Source organism: Nothobranchius furzeri, chromosome 3 (genome assembly GCF_043380555.1).
Source record: "Nothobranchius furzeri strain GRZ-AD chromosome 3, NfurGRZ-RIMD1, whole genome shotgun sequence".
Classification (NCBI taxonomy): Eukaryota; Metazoa; Chordata; class Actinopteri; order Cyprinodontiformes; family Nothobranchiidae; genus Nothobranchius; species Nothobranchius furzeri.
The window spans coordinates 45879785-45894451 of record NC_091743.1 but is presented as its reverse complement, the minus strand read 5'-3'; the positions used below and the strand labels follow the sequence as shown (position 1 = coordinate 45894451).

Below are 14667 nucleotides of genomic sequence, written 5' to 3'. Positions count from 1 at the left end.
TTGTTTGAAGGAGAGTTCCAAAGGTGACGACATCTCTTGAAATGGGACATGGGATTCCAATCTGAGGTTGAATCCAGTTTTCAAAACAGTTCCAAAACGTCCGTGTCTTGTTGCATTCAAAGAAAATATGATCAGTTGTTTCAACATCCTTCCCACAAAAGGAACATGAATTATCATCAATGTTAAAACGTTTTCTAAGCAGATCCTTTGAGGGATAGACATTGTTTAAAATTTTAAAATGTGTTTCTTTGACTTTAGGTTGAACAGGAAGTTTTAAATAAAGAGTCCTTAGTTTAATAATGGAGCTTTTACCAAATTTGTAAATTATGTTGTTCTTGTTGACTTTACAAGGGTATAGTTGATCAGTAAAACACCGTCTAATAAATTGGTTGGTACACTTTTTATCCGTAAGGGGAATACCTTGGATGGAGATAGAGCCATATACTGTGGATTTATAGGTTGGTGTTGAATAATGTTTCTGTACTAGAAGACCACCTCTTTAGGAAGCGCTATTAATAATTTTATAAAATCAGATTTAGGAGGGCTAAAGTTATATTTAAGACAAAATTCATCGTACCCTAGTAGTTCACCATTATCTTTCATCAAGTGTACAACAGACCAAATTTTCCTATTCATCCAATCTTCATAAAATAGTGACCTATTACGGCATAATACATATCTATTGTTCCAAATTATAGAAGAGTGAGGGGAATATTTATGTACATACAACAACTTCCAATACATTAGTACTTGTTTGTGGAACTCTGATAATTTTGTGGGCAGTTTGTTTATATCAAAATCTGATAACAGTAAAATTTTTAGACCGCCCATTTTGTTAAATATATGACTGGGGATAGAATACCAGAAAGCGTTCGGATTCTTGAGCCAAGATTTTAGCCAGTTAATTTTGAGTGTTCCGTTAAGGCAATTGAAATCTATTACTTTTAAGCCTCCATCTTTAATTTCTTTGACCATTTGATCTTTCTTTATATAGTGTGGCTTATTTCTCCAAATGAAGTTAAAATTGATGGTGTTAATCTTTTTAATTAGGTTGTTTGAAATTGCAGTACTGCAGGTTGGATAAACTAATCGAGATATACTCTCCATTTTGGTTAAATAAATGCGCCCTAATATGGAGAGATCCCTCTGAAGCCAAATATTTAGTTTGGCTTTAATTTCATTAAGTTTATTTGTTATGTTTGTCCTTAGGTTAAATTGTTGGTCTTTAGAAATATATGTTCCTATATTTAATTTCAGATTTGATGGGAATGTTACAAATTTCTTTTAGAGGGGAGTCATGAATAGCCAATAGTTCACATTTTTTCAAATTTAGCTTAAGTCCACATGCTGCAGAGAATAGCTTGATTTTATCAATAGCAATAGGAATTTGTTTATAATCTTTTAAGAAAAGCATGGTATCATCCGCTAATTGACTTATGATCAACTCTGTGCCAAGGACATTTAACTTTTTTAGATCCACACAGTTTTTTAAGTAGATTGCTAACATTTCACTAACTAATATGAAAAGGCAAGGAGAAATTGGGCAGCCTTGTGGTATGCCCACAGAGACATTGAACCTGGGGGTGGAACCTCTGGGTAACGAAACACAGCTGCTAATATTCCGATACAAACCTCTGATTAGATTAGTAAACTTAACTCCAAAGCCAAGATGTTCTAGAACTGAGAAGATAAATTGGTGTTCCACTGAATCGAATGCTTTATAGAAATCTAAAAATAATATGAAACCGTCATCATTTATCATATCACTGTATTCAATAATATCCATTACCAATCTTATATTGTTGTGAATAGATCTTCCTTTTAAAAATCCTGACTGTGTTTCCGAAACAATATCTGAAATTCCAGATTGAAGACGTATCTTGAAAATGTAAGTCAGAAGTTTATAATCTGTATAGGAGCGTTCAAAGGTGCCAGGATCTCCAACTGTGGAGATGATCCTAGGCAGCTGGGGGCGCAGTTCCTGCACCCGGCGACCCACCCTACTGGAACCTCAGCTGGACGGAGCCTGCTGGAGTGGAGCTCTGAAGAGGGAGCAAGCGGCTCTTCGAGCGGAAGATGGCGATTGCGTGGAAGCTGCAGAGGAGTCATCGGAGCTGATATAGGGAGGGAGGAGAGGAAAATACACACAGACAGCTCTGCAAATAACACACCTGAAACTACGGTACCTACTAAGCCTATGTTGCTATTCAGTGTAATTGTCAACATTTTAGGGAGGAACACTGTCATGTTAGGGCAACACTCACAGACGTACACACGGGCGAACAGATCATTGAGAAGGAAGGACCACAGAAATCAGCTAGCCCCTTAGCTTCTAAAATGCTATGCTAGCTGCTGTTAGCTGTAAGCTTGAGTATGTCACATCGACAAGACTAAAACGACTAAATATATATATGTATATATCGCTTGTCAGTTCGAATGTACTAAAGGGGAGATTTTAATCTAAAGTTGTATGTCGCTTGGTAAAGATTGAATTCTGTTTGCAGCCGTTAGCAGGGATGTAGGAAGGCAGTGTTAGCTAATGCTAATACTCTCTGAGAAGCGTTAAATTTTTAAACCTGAACCAAACGACTCAAATAAATGTTTTGTGACATTTTGAGCAAATGTAATAGATTTTTACTGCTCCGTTGTTTAGATAGTTTTAGAAATCATTTAGCATAATCAATACAATGGTTCATTTTGTTATGTGATTGGTAAAAGTGGCTAGCTAGACAAGGCTAATGTAATAACTGGGATGTGCTTAGTGGAAAGGCCAGCTTCACGGTCTAAAGAAAGAACACCATCGATTTCAAACAGTTGATGGATTATTTATTCGTGCCGTGGGCTAAAATGGCACTAAATGTTGATCACAACCTTGCACCATCATTAGCAGCTGCTCCTTCTGTTTTATGTAAGTTTTCATCCTCTTGTAGATTCAGTTGAAAGAAGCACAGTAAGGAAGTGGTGGACAAATCACGGATAAGCAAGTGTAAACATAAATTTCAATAGGTAACACATTCGGATGAAGCTGAAGCCGAACTCGCTCATTAACTCTGCTCAAAACACATGTCTCAACAGACAATAATGTCCCTATCCCCTGACAATGAAAATGGATACTTTGTTGCCATGGATACAGAGGATGATGGTACAGAGACTGCTGGGATAACAGAAGAAGAGGAGACAAAGATGGGGTCCTGTAGACAAGAAGGGGACGTGGACAGCTGTGCCAAAGATAAAGGGAGAACAATGGTTGAGTTGCCAGAGGAAGTTCTAGAATATATTTTATCCTTCCTCTCACCTTACCAGGAGCACAAGACCGCTGCGTTAGTGTGTAAGCAGTGGTATCGTCTCATTAAAGGTAGGACCATCCCATTTGCTTTTGCACTGTTTGTACCACCGTCTGTTGATGTGTTGTTCTTGCATTTTTTTTCTTACTTCCATTTTCTCTAATTTAGGTGTAGCTTATCAATGTTACCATGGTTTCTTGAGAGCTGTTCAAGAGGGAAATATCCAGTGGGAAAGTCGGACATACCCATATCCTGGAACCCCGATCACTCAGCGCTTCTCACACAGTCAGTACATTCTTATTTGCATCTTACACTGAAACACGCCAAACCTTTGTGACATCTGGATTTCTTTAAATTGAAAATAACTTGTTATTGTACTTTTCTTGTCTAATTGACAACTCAACACACTTAAACACTGCAAAGGGATCTATATATTAAAGAGCAGGTTCACTGAGAAATCGCTTTTCAGTCATTATTTTTTTAAAGTGATCAGTCACGCTTGAGTTTTGCACGGAGGCTGAACATAAAAATAGCCTTCCACCTCTACATCCTGCATTAGCTTCTGATAGAAAATAGGCAGAAAAACACTCTGTTCAAAAAAATCTGACAGATCTACGTCACACTGTCACTTCACATTCATGGACTCGGCCATCTTGGCCCACAGTGAGGAAGACTGTTGTTGGTTTAGCGTCCAGGAACCAGTAGAGAACGTCTCGGCTATTAGAAGCTAACCGTTAGCGTTAGCGACTCCCCCTCATGGCAGAGGATCATGTTTGTGTTATTTGTTGAGAATAAACATCAGTGTTGCAGAGTTGCTGTTAGCCAATCAGAGGCAAGATGTCCCGAATATCAGGAAATTAAAATCAAACCTGCTGCCACTTTCTTCTCCAGCTGAATATTACGTCCTCACGGCGCAACTGAGCCTCCCCCCCCCCCCCCCCCCCCCCCGGAGAATGACTTATAATATTTCCTTCCTACCAGAGACCAACGCCAGAAAGCAATCTTGGAAACTAAAGTTTAGCTGATCATAACGGCATAGATGACAAAACACCTTTTACAACTCTGCTGTTAATGTGCACGACATTATTCTGCATCGATTCTGTGTTTACATCTGATCTGTGCACGTCTTCTTGTTTTGGGGGAATGTTGCAGGTGCGTGCTATTACGACTCGAACCAGTCCATGTATGTGTTTGGGGGTTGCACTCAGAGTAGCTGCAACGCTGCCTTCAATGATCTATGGAGACTTGACCTCAACAGCAAGGAGTGGATCCGTCCTTTAGCCTCAGGTGAGAAACATTTTAGTGAAAACCAGAACCAAACAGGAACTCTGAGCCTTGTTTGAGTGTATTAAATTTGATTTCTTTATTTTGAAAATGATCTTCCAGGCTCCTATCCTTCTCCTAAAGCTGGAGCGACTCTAGTGATGCACAAAGATCTGTTAGTTTTGTTTGGGGGATGGACGCGGCCCAGCCCTTATCCTCTGCACCAGCCAGAAAGATTTTTTGATGAAATCCACACATATTCCCCATCAAAGAACTGGTGAGCTGGACCACAGTGGTTCAGAGGCTGTATTTGAAATTCAGGTGCGTTTCATTTACCTTGTTTCCTCCTACTTTCTCAGGTGGAACTGCATAGTAACGACAAACGGACCTCCACCTATGGCTGGACACTCATCATCTGTTATTGGAAACACCATGGTGGTGTTCGGTGGATCATTAGGAGCACGTCAAATGTATGATCATTTTATTTAAAGGGATACTTTGCAATAATTTAAAAAATATGTTTTTTTCCTGAGCCAGTATGTGCTAAAATGACCCTTTACAGGGTTAATGAAATGTCACTCACCACCCCCAGAATATTCCACTTGCAACTTCAGAGTGGTGGGCTGCTCTTTTTGAAGCTGACATACTTGGCGCTGCAGTCTGCTTCCTGCTTGTTTTAGATCATGAAAACAGCTGGTTTGTTTAATTTAGTGATGAATCACACTGAGGAAGGCTGTGGAGACATTTAAGCAGTTAGATTAAGGTGTTAAAAGACGATTGCACAGCGAGGAGGTTCTACAAACGAACATTAAGGGGGAGCGCTAAAAGCAAGCCAAAACTGCCTAGTTCCCCTTTAAACGAATAATGCTTTAAAAAAGAGAAATGGGGTACTTTTAAAGCTAAAAGAGCATCCGTTTTTGCACATTACATGTCAAAAGTCTTTTCTGTTAAATTTAAATGCATTTATTAAGGTTCAAGGTTGTCTTTATTAATCCCCAAGGGGGAAATTGAATTGCCTTGGACAAGTAAAAACAACATGCACATCCACACAATGAAACATTCACTGGTCACTGCTATAAGCCACAATTGAAATCTGGATTCTACTTTACAATAAGTTGGCAGGATGGTGTTCTAACATGCAAATTATTTGATGTATCCACGTTTTTAATATGTCATCCAGACTTGGTCACACAGCTGTTACGTCCTGTGGACACGCCCAGGGGCCTCATTTCTCAAGCTTGCTTACGCACAAAACGGGGTCAGAAAACTGCGTAAGCAACTTCCACGCAAACTTTGGGATTTATGAAAGAAAACTTTGCGGAGAATGTGCGCAACTTTATGTTGACTAAGGACCTGGCTTACGCACATGTTGGACATGGAGAGCACCTGCAGTGCTGCTGCTGAGAAGGATACAATTATGAAATCCTGCAGCATTATCACTTGTACCGCTTCGTTTTCACACAGAACAAGACCCCACACATGCGCACACACACACACACAGCCTGAAGTTAGAATACGGAATACAGAATATCAGCAGCGGGACAGATTGAGACAGAATGTCATGCGTCTGTGACAGTGTGTGTCCTGTCACTGTGACCCGATTGATCATGCTCCCTGGCTACTTGGACAAGGGAGATCTCCATTTGGCTGACTGGTTAGCGCGCGCGACTTTCACCCGGGAGTCTGGGGAATCGAATCCCGATTGGACCATTTTTTTTATATCCGCCACAGATCTCTCTGAAGAACTCGACATTGACGGCTTCAGCAACGCTGTGCCACTCTTGTGGATTTTCTCTTAATTGTTTAGCAAAAGCACTTCCTTTTATTTCTCCGCCTCACCCACAGGTACCTAAATTTTTGCTTGTGAAAAAGCGCTTCCTTGATCTGCGGTCGGGATCGAAATGCTGCGACAAGGCGGCTTATGTGTATGCATGAGATCAACAAGGCACTTTGCATTGACTATTTATGGCAGTAAGTGGGCGTGGTGAGGGCGGGATGCGACTAAAATGCAGCTGAGAAACTTTCTCGTTAGTCTCCGATTTATGAAGCGGAGATTGTGTGCAGCTGTGCGTACTCCATGTTTGATAGATCACAAACCTACTTGGCGTAAGTACATTTTTTTTTTTTGCTGAGCTTAAGTACGGTTTTAGTAAGGATTCTACACAATGTTTGATAAATGAGACCCCTGGTCCTTAGGGAAGGCATCTGACTCTGGACATTCTTCATAAAGTCTCTCTAATGCTGCCAATTTCTGTTGAATTAGCTTCGGCGAGAACGCTGTGATTCATGTTTTTTTTTTGTTGTTGTTCTGATTGTTTCTGATCAGGAGTAACGAAGTCTGGGTTCTGGATCTGGAGCAGTGGTCCTGGTCCAAGCCTTCAATATCGGGTCCGTCACCCCACCCGCGAGGAGGCCAGTCACAAGTAAGAAAGTTTGAGTTTTATCCCAGACTTCATTCATTGTTTTAGATAAAATGCTGATGAAATGTTTCATTGCCAGATTGTTATTGAAGACAAGATTTTGCTCATCCTGGGAGGCTGTGGTGGCCCTAATGCTGTACGTTTGTTTTCATTTGTTTTTGAAACATCATTTTTAGATTGAAGCTTTTGTCTTTTAGGGGTGTTGGGAAGTTTGTGGGACCTCAGAAAGAAATGTGTTTGTGTTTGATATGGAAGCTCCTTAAGGATGCGTGGCTCCTCCACATGGAAACCCCAGCATGGAGGTGGCAGCAGCTGCAGGTGGAGAACGAGGAACATGGAGCTCCTGAGTTGTGGTGTCACCCAGCTTGTAGGGTAAGTTTTAGACGGTTTTCATCTCTGCTCTGTGATTTTTTTGTTTAATTTAATCTCTAATGTGTTTTCTGAACCTGCACTTTTGCCTCAAGGTGGGCCAGTGTGTGGTGGTTTTCTCCCAGGCTCCATCTGGCCGCGCACCGCTCAGCCCCAGTCTTAATTCTCGACCTTCTCCGATAAGTGCCACACCGGCCCCTCTGGGCCCCGAGCCGCCCTCCCTGCGCTCTCAGTCTCCCATTCGAAGCGGGGCCGCCGGTGTTGTCCTGGGAGCCGCTGAAGAGGCCCCGTGTGTAAACGGCAGATGGGGTACCCTGAGACCTCGACCCTCCGCGAGAGGAAGTGCCAGAGATGGGAGCCCATCCTCGTCCCAGCAGCCATCTCCGTCACAGGGTCCGGACAGCCCTCCCCTCCCTCCACTTCCCCCTCTGATAAATGGATCCTCCCCATCTCCTCGGACCAGCCCGGCCCAGGGGGGCTCTCCTCCCTCTCGCCCTCACTTGCCTGGCTCCAATGAGTACGGTTGGGAGTCTCCCCCCTCTGCCGCTCATCACCCTGAGGTTCCAAGCACCAACGGCCTGCACACACCTCCTTCAGTCTCCCCTCTCACACCCCCCGGAGCGGTGTCTCCTGCTGCTTTAAGACGAGGGCTGGAGGCAGTGAAAAACAAATCTTCCTCGTCTTTACCTTCGTCATCGTCTTCCTTTCACACCCAGGGGGCTTCTCCTGTAGGAGGCAGCAGTGGAGGGGGAGGAACTGGTCCTTCTGGAACCCCTCCCTCCTCATCCTCCAGCCCCCCACAAGCTGACGGACATGCTATCCCACCTATAGCACGGCGCCTGGGTCATCACCCCCCTCAGAGCCTGAATGTAGGAAAGCCCCTGTACCATTCTTTCAACTGCAAGCCCATGCAGATGTACATGTTGGACGTGTCGCGGGCCAAATCCCACGGGGTCGTGTCCTGGAAGGTCTATGGTAACGGGACTCCTGCTGCCGTTACAGGACCGCCAGAGACGAGCCTTCACACTGTGGTACAAGGCAGGGGTGAGCTCATCATTTTTGGGGGGCTCATGGACAAAAAACAAAATGCAAAGTACTACCCTAAGACCAACGCCTTGTACTTTGTACGCGCTAAAAGGTAATGCATCTTCAGGTTGGATTGGGAAGACAGATGCTTTATCCTGTGATCAAACAAGGGAACTGACACACAAGGCCTTTTATCCTGTAGGAAGGATTAAAAATATAATTGTTGCTAGATGTTTCACTTGAGAAATTCACTATTGTCCCTTCTGCCTACTGCAAGCATTCAGAAAGAAAACACTTTAATGACACTTTGGTAAACATGCTTGAATGAGAATCTTTGTGTGCAAGTATGCTTGTGACTAGTCAGTCGAGGGAACCGGACTTTGGTCTTTTGTGGTTGTTTCCCCAAAAGGTGAACTAGACATTAACATTTCTTTTTTTGTGAGTGTGACCCCCCTGAACTCTTTAAAAGAAACTGGAAGAGCAGACTGGTTAATGACTACTTTGCTTTTTCTATCACTCTTTAAAAGCCTGCAATGTTTACATTGAAGTCAGTTTGAGCGTGTGTGTTTGTGTGTGTGTGTGAGTGCACGGCATTGGTTAAAAGTTGTTGACTAGTGTGTGTCGGGGGGCACGGGGGCTGAGAGATGTGGTACTGTACTATAAACAGCTGAACAATAAAGGCCTCCTCCATGTCTGCTCTGTCACAGTGATGACGTTCTTTTGTGTTTGGGCAAAATGTTAACGTTGCATGGTTAAAGGTACAATATGTTAGAATTGTCAAGGAAATGAATCACACAACAGTCTGACCTCTCAACGTGTTGGAAGGAAGGTTACATTAAAACAGATTTCCTTCTCAGCTGGCTAGGGGCGGGGTTTAGTTTTTCTACTTTCAAAAAGACCAAAGAGGGACATTCATTCTCCCGCCGCCTTGTGGTTCCACAGCCAATCATATCTGAGCATTTGTAATTCAACTTCGGCCGGCAAAGAGCAGCAGCTTTGTGGAAAGAATGTTGGCAAGTAACAGGAGAGACCCAGAAGTTACTTTTGTTTTACTCAAATATTGGGTAAAGAAGGCTAGTTGCTAACATTGCTAACAGTGAATTGCAACAGAACTGTTGGCTCAAAAGTATTTTAAGCTGCTTTTTTCAATTAACAAATTGAAATTAAAGTGAAATGTATTTATCTACTTCTTAACCTACTGTATGACTCCTCTTAGCTTTTCACCTTGAATCTTTGGTGCTGATCTGCGAATGGCAACAATTGCTCAAAGTGGACTGGGTTGTATGGACAGATGGACTGCAGTACCCACATCTGACTGCAGGGTGTACTACTTAATACACCTTTACACCAATCTAGATTATAAACAGAAATAAGGAAAAGGATAGACATTTAAAATCACAGTTTGCAATGCAAACAACAAACACATTAGGGATGCATTAAATTTGGATTGTCTATGTGATGTTGATATTGCCGTTATGGCTGATGAGTCTTCCAATAGTATATAAATCTAAATGAGAAGCAGTGTATGTGGTGTGGCCCTTACTCACATTGTTGACAAAAGATACAAAAACAGTGTAGTACTTGCAAAGTCGAGGTACCATGTAGATGCTGCACTGACTTTGATATACAGGGTGGGCCTGTATATCAAACTCATGAAAGAATAAAGTTATGTTCAAACCAAGCACACCATTGTTTTTCTTGTGAAATTCCCAATAAGTTTGATGTGTCACACGACCCTCTTCCTCTTGAAAAAACCAAAAGTTGGATCCAAGATGGCCAACTTCAAAATGGCCACCATAGTCACCACACATCTTGAAAAATTTGCCCCCTCACATATACTAATGTGCCACAAACAGGACGTTAATATCACCAACCATTCCCATTTTATTAAGGTGTTTCCATATAAATGGCCCACCCTGTATATTAGGGATGTCCAATATTATCAGTATACCATTCAGATTGGCCCATATCAGCATTAACATGTAATATTGGAAAATTGAAGTAGAAATTTGCCTTGTGTAGTTAACGTACGCTGTCCTCACACCTTGTAGCTAGCCAGCTAGCAAACAAAACAACAACAATCTTCACCCAAGGCTAGCTTTTCTTATCTGAAGATCTTTATAAATGTTTTAGAATGAAAGCTACAACAAACAGAAAAAGAAAAAATACGTTACTAACTAGTGCACACATCTTGGCATCATTCTGAGGGGGGATGAGATTCAGCTGCTGTTAGAGACAAAGGAAATAAGGCACTTTTCCTTTACTAACTTAAACTGAAGTAGTTGTTATTTAGCACATTTTTGAAGTTAAGCAAATATGACAGGAGATATATGATGTTAGTAACCTAAAATGTTTTAGGTTTTCTTTTATCTTTGAGAGGGGGACATAGCATACATCGGTATCAGTTTATATTGGTATTGGAAATGAAGAGTCAGGCAATATTGGATATTGGTCAAAAAGTCAATATTGAGCATATCCTCGCGGAGAGATGAGACCACCCATCTCACCCTCCACGGGTGGTCTCATCCTTCCAAGCTCGGGTCCTCTACCAGAGTCCTGGGAGCTTGAGGGTTCTGCAGTATCTTAGCTGTTCCTAGAACTGCACTTTTGTGGACTGAGATGTCTGATGTTTTTCCTGGGATCTGCTTAGCCACTCCTCCAGTTTGGGGGCTACTGCCCCGAGTACCCTGATGACCACGGGCACCACTGATGTCTTCACTCTCCAGACTTTCTCAAGTTCTTTGAGGCCCTGGTACTTCTCTAGTTTCTCGTGTTCCTTATTCCTGATGTTACCATCACTTGGTATCGCCACACCAACCACAACAGCTGTCCTCTGTTGTTTGTCCACCACCAGAATGTCTGCTTGGTTGGATGTGACAAACGAACCTCCACCTATGGTTGGACACTCATCGTATGTTTTTGGAAAACCATGGTGGTGTCCGGTGGATCATTAGGAGCACGCCAAATGTATGATCATTTTTTTTTAAATAAAAAAGATAGGTGCTCTATCTGCTCCCTCTTCAGCGCATCCTGAGCTCCTTCAAAGGAATCTCCTACCATCTTTACTCAGATGACATCCAACTGTACATCTCCTTTAAGCCCCATGAGATGTCTAAGCTGCAGCTGTTACACTCCTGCTTAGACTATCAAAACCTGGATGGCTGGGAGCTTTCTTCAGCTGAATGAAGATAAGACCGAGATCCTCATCTGTGCCCCAGACAAGCTGGTTCCCAAAGTCAGAGACTCTCTTGGTCAGCTTGCTTCCCACACCAAACCTTCTGTCAGGAATATTGGTGTGACTTTTGACCCAGCACTCACCCTGGATTCTCATGTCAGTTCTCTTGTTGGCTCTTCCTTCTTCCATCTCAGGAACATTGCTAAGCTGAATCCCATTCTGTCCCGCTGTGAACTTGAGACAGTTATCCACACCTTCATCTCCTCACATCTAGACTACTGCTTCAGGGCCTTACATGGACAAGCACCATCTTACATTGGTGATCTTCTCAGTCCCTACACCCCCAACAGGTCCATGAGGTCCAGTGACCAAAGCCTGCTGGTTGTGCAGCACCAGGCTAAAGACCAAAGGTGACAGATCATTTGCTGCTGTGGCCCGCAGACTCTGGAACTGTGGAGCCTGAGATCAGTGGACTCAGTGGTCTCCTTCAAATACCAGCTGAAGACTCACCTGTTCTGGCTTTGGTGTCCTTCATCACCACCCTCTCCTTGTTCTGCTCTTTCCATAGGCGTCATTTTAACCGGGACGCCGGGGACATGTCCCCGGCAAAATTTGTGATTGGCAGCTGTGTCCCCCCCACTTTCAAAAACGCCTGCTGATGAGGATTTTTGTTTTACCAGCTCAGATCTTATACCAGGGGTCGGCACCCTGTTCCCATCAAAGAACCATTATTACCCGTTTCCCACGGTAATTTTGGACGGACCTTAATAAGCAGTGACTTAAGTGAAGCAGGCAGGTCGTGCTAGAAAATTTCGTTTAAAAAGACGTCATAAATGTGTTCCCCCGTCATTTTTATTACTAAAATATGAAGTAAAAACTCACAATTTAATTTTCATTCATTTGTCATTAATATGTAGTCTACACCCATGCGTTAAGTGGACCATCTTCCAGTAAACGCACAGCATCCAGTCCACCTCTCCAAATGCGTAAAATGTGCATCAGCCGCTAGTTAGGCGCGCGCGCACCATCAGCTGATCAGCCCAGACAAGAGCAGAGCGACTAGAGAAAGACTAGAGGATAATTGTGTCTGGATGTGGATGGAGATTACATTTTACAGCAGCCTGATCATCATTTAAATACGTAAACCATCACCTGTCTTCTAGTCCACGCTATCAGCATTATTTTATATTTTAATTGGTGTGTGTGTGTGTGTGTGTGTGTGTGTGTGTGTGTGTGTGTGTGTGTGTGTGTGTGGTGTGTGTGTGTGTGTGTGTGTGTGTGTGAGTGAGTGAGTGAGTGAGTGAGTGAGTGAGTGTGTGTGTGTGTGTTTTCCACTTCAAACACTGGTCTAACCAACCAGACCAGCGTGTCCAGTAACACATTAATGTTACAATTAAACAGTTTCACTTCATGTAGGCTAGGAACATTTCACCTGCCGTGGCCCGACCGCTTCTGCTCCACATAAACTTTGTGCGTGATCAAATGTCTCTACGCTTCATGCGGAAGACGGGAACAAGCGCTGTTCAGCCAAAGTTTCATAATTTCATAAAAAGAACATTTTCCAAGTGACACATCCCTCCAGGGCTGGACTGGGACAAAAATTCAGCCCGGGCATTTTGACTGGAGACCGGCCCATCACCTGTTTTTTTTTTTTGGAAAAGACATTAAGCCTTACGCTGTTTCTGACACACACCAACGTACACTTTCTTATTGGTAGTATTTATGTATCAATCTAATAAACGTAAACCTACACCATCCTTCCTATCCTGGTATTCTAAAAAGTAGGGTTGGGGGTAACTGATTATTTTTAAAATGATTATTCTGACGATTATTTTATCGAATAGTCGACTATTCTAATGACTATTTAGATGATTAATCTAGCGATTACTTTTCTATTGCACAATTAATAAAAACCAAAAAATTCTCAAATAAATTCCTCCAAAAAATTAATAAGTTGTTACTGTAAGAGAATAAACACTACAGGCCTTCCATTTTGTATAACACTGCGTTTATTGTGTTGCGGTTGGTTATGTTCTGGTGACGTGTAGAACTTGGGAGTGCAGGCTGCTGCCTGAGAGGTGGTTGGAGACGGAGTGTCTCCATGCTGCTTTGTTTTGTTCACTTATGTGCGTGAGGCAAGTGGTGTTACGACCCTTCCTGGGGAGTCACGTGTTTCTCCTATTTTAACTGTAAATCCTTCTAGCTGTTATATTTATAACAAGAAACAGATATTCGGACAGAATATTTTCACGTTTATTCGAATATGATTGTGGAACACACGCAGCATCATAATAAATGAAGTAATATTGATGCCAATTTAAGCCTTTACGGGTGACCAGGACTCTGTGTTTATGAATGTGGAAGACACCCAGCATCCTGTGATGGCACTAATAACATCAAGAGATAATAAATAAGGTAATATTTAGGTCAATTTAACCCTTTACACATGACCAGGACACTGTAATCAATTTTTGGCAAGGGAAATGATCATTTGTTGCCATTTTTGAGGTGTTTATGAATGTGAAAGACACCGGCATCCTGTGATGGCACTAATAACATCAAGAGATAATAAATAAAGTAATATTTAGGTAAATGTAACCCTTTACAGGTGACCAGGACACTGTAATCAATTTTTGGCAAGGGAAATTATCTTCTTTTTTTTTTTTTTTTTTTTTTTGCCATTTTTGGGGTGTTTTTGATGACACAGTAGGCAGTATGAGTACAGTAACGTCAACAGATAATACATAAAACCCTTATTTGGTCAATTTTAGCCTCCATGAAAATCTTAGCGATTCAATCACTTTTTGGCAAGTAAAATGCCATTTTAGTTGTCTACAATTAAATCATCAATAAAGAATTTAAAGATATTTTGAGGCATTTCTTATAGGTAAACGGGAGGGTGTAGTCTCTATTTGGCAAGTGACAATCTTAATTTTATGTGCTGAAGTGCTTTTATCTTGTTACTTTTAAATAGAGCAACGTAATGAATAGCAACCTACACAGGGTCATTGTAAAGCCAAAGCTTGATCATTTTAAATACTTTTTTTCAAGTAAAAATGTGCCCCAAACTAGTTAACTGTGGCTCCATGTCAAGTGGACTAAAGAAAGGAAGGGGAAAAAATTAAATCGC

At 42.1% G+C, this 14667-nt stretch overlaps 1 protein-coding gene across 2 annotated transcripts; it reads left to right on the top strand.

The window, feature by feature from the left end:
- The first annotated feature begins 1960 nt into the window (after positions 1-1960).
- Positions 1961-9066, top strand: fbxo42 (F-box protein 42). 2 transcript variants are annotated; one of them, XM_015974418.3, is made up of 11 exons: positions 2050-2182; positions 2931-2986; positions 3076-3355; positions 3453-3569; positions 4437-4571; positions 4671-4824; positions 4907-5017; positions 6874-6970; positions 7047-7103; positions 7223-7339; positions 7432-9066. In XM_015974418.3, the coding sequence occupies exons 3-11, from the start codon at positions 3082-3084 to the stop codon at positions 8476-8478; spliced, it is 2109 nt and encodes a 702-aa protein (XP_015829904.1). In that variant the 5' UTR covers positions 2050-2182; positions 2931-2986; positions 3076-3081; the 3' UTR covers positions 8479-9066. The 2 variants fall into 2 exon arrangements, with proteins under 2 accessions (XP_015829903.1, XP_015829904.1); XM_015974417.3 differs by lacking the exon at positions 2931-2986 and having other exon boundaries at positions 1961-2182.
- The last annotated feature ends 5601 nt before the right edge of the window (positions 9067-14667 follow it).

Coding starts and splice junctions, on each gene's coding strand:
- fbxo42 (XM_015974417.3), top strand. CDS start 3,082: ATGTCCCTATCCCCTGACAATGAAAATGGATACTTTGTTGCCATGGAT. Junction 3,356..3,452: donor GTGGTATCGTCTCATTAAAG/GTAGGACCATCC, acceptor TCTCTAATTTAG/GTGTAGCTTATCAATGTTAC. Junction 5,018..6,873: donor TCATTAGGAGCACGTCAAAT/GTATGATCATTT, acceptor GTTTCTGATCAG/GAGTAACGAAGTCTGGGTTC.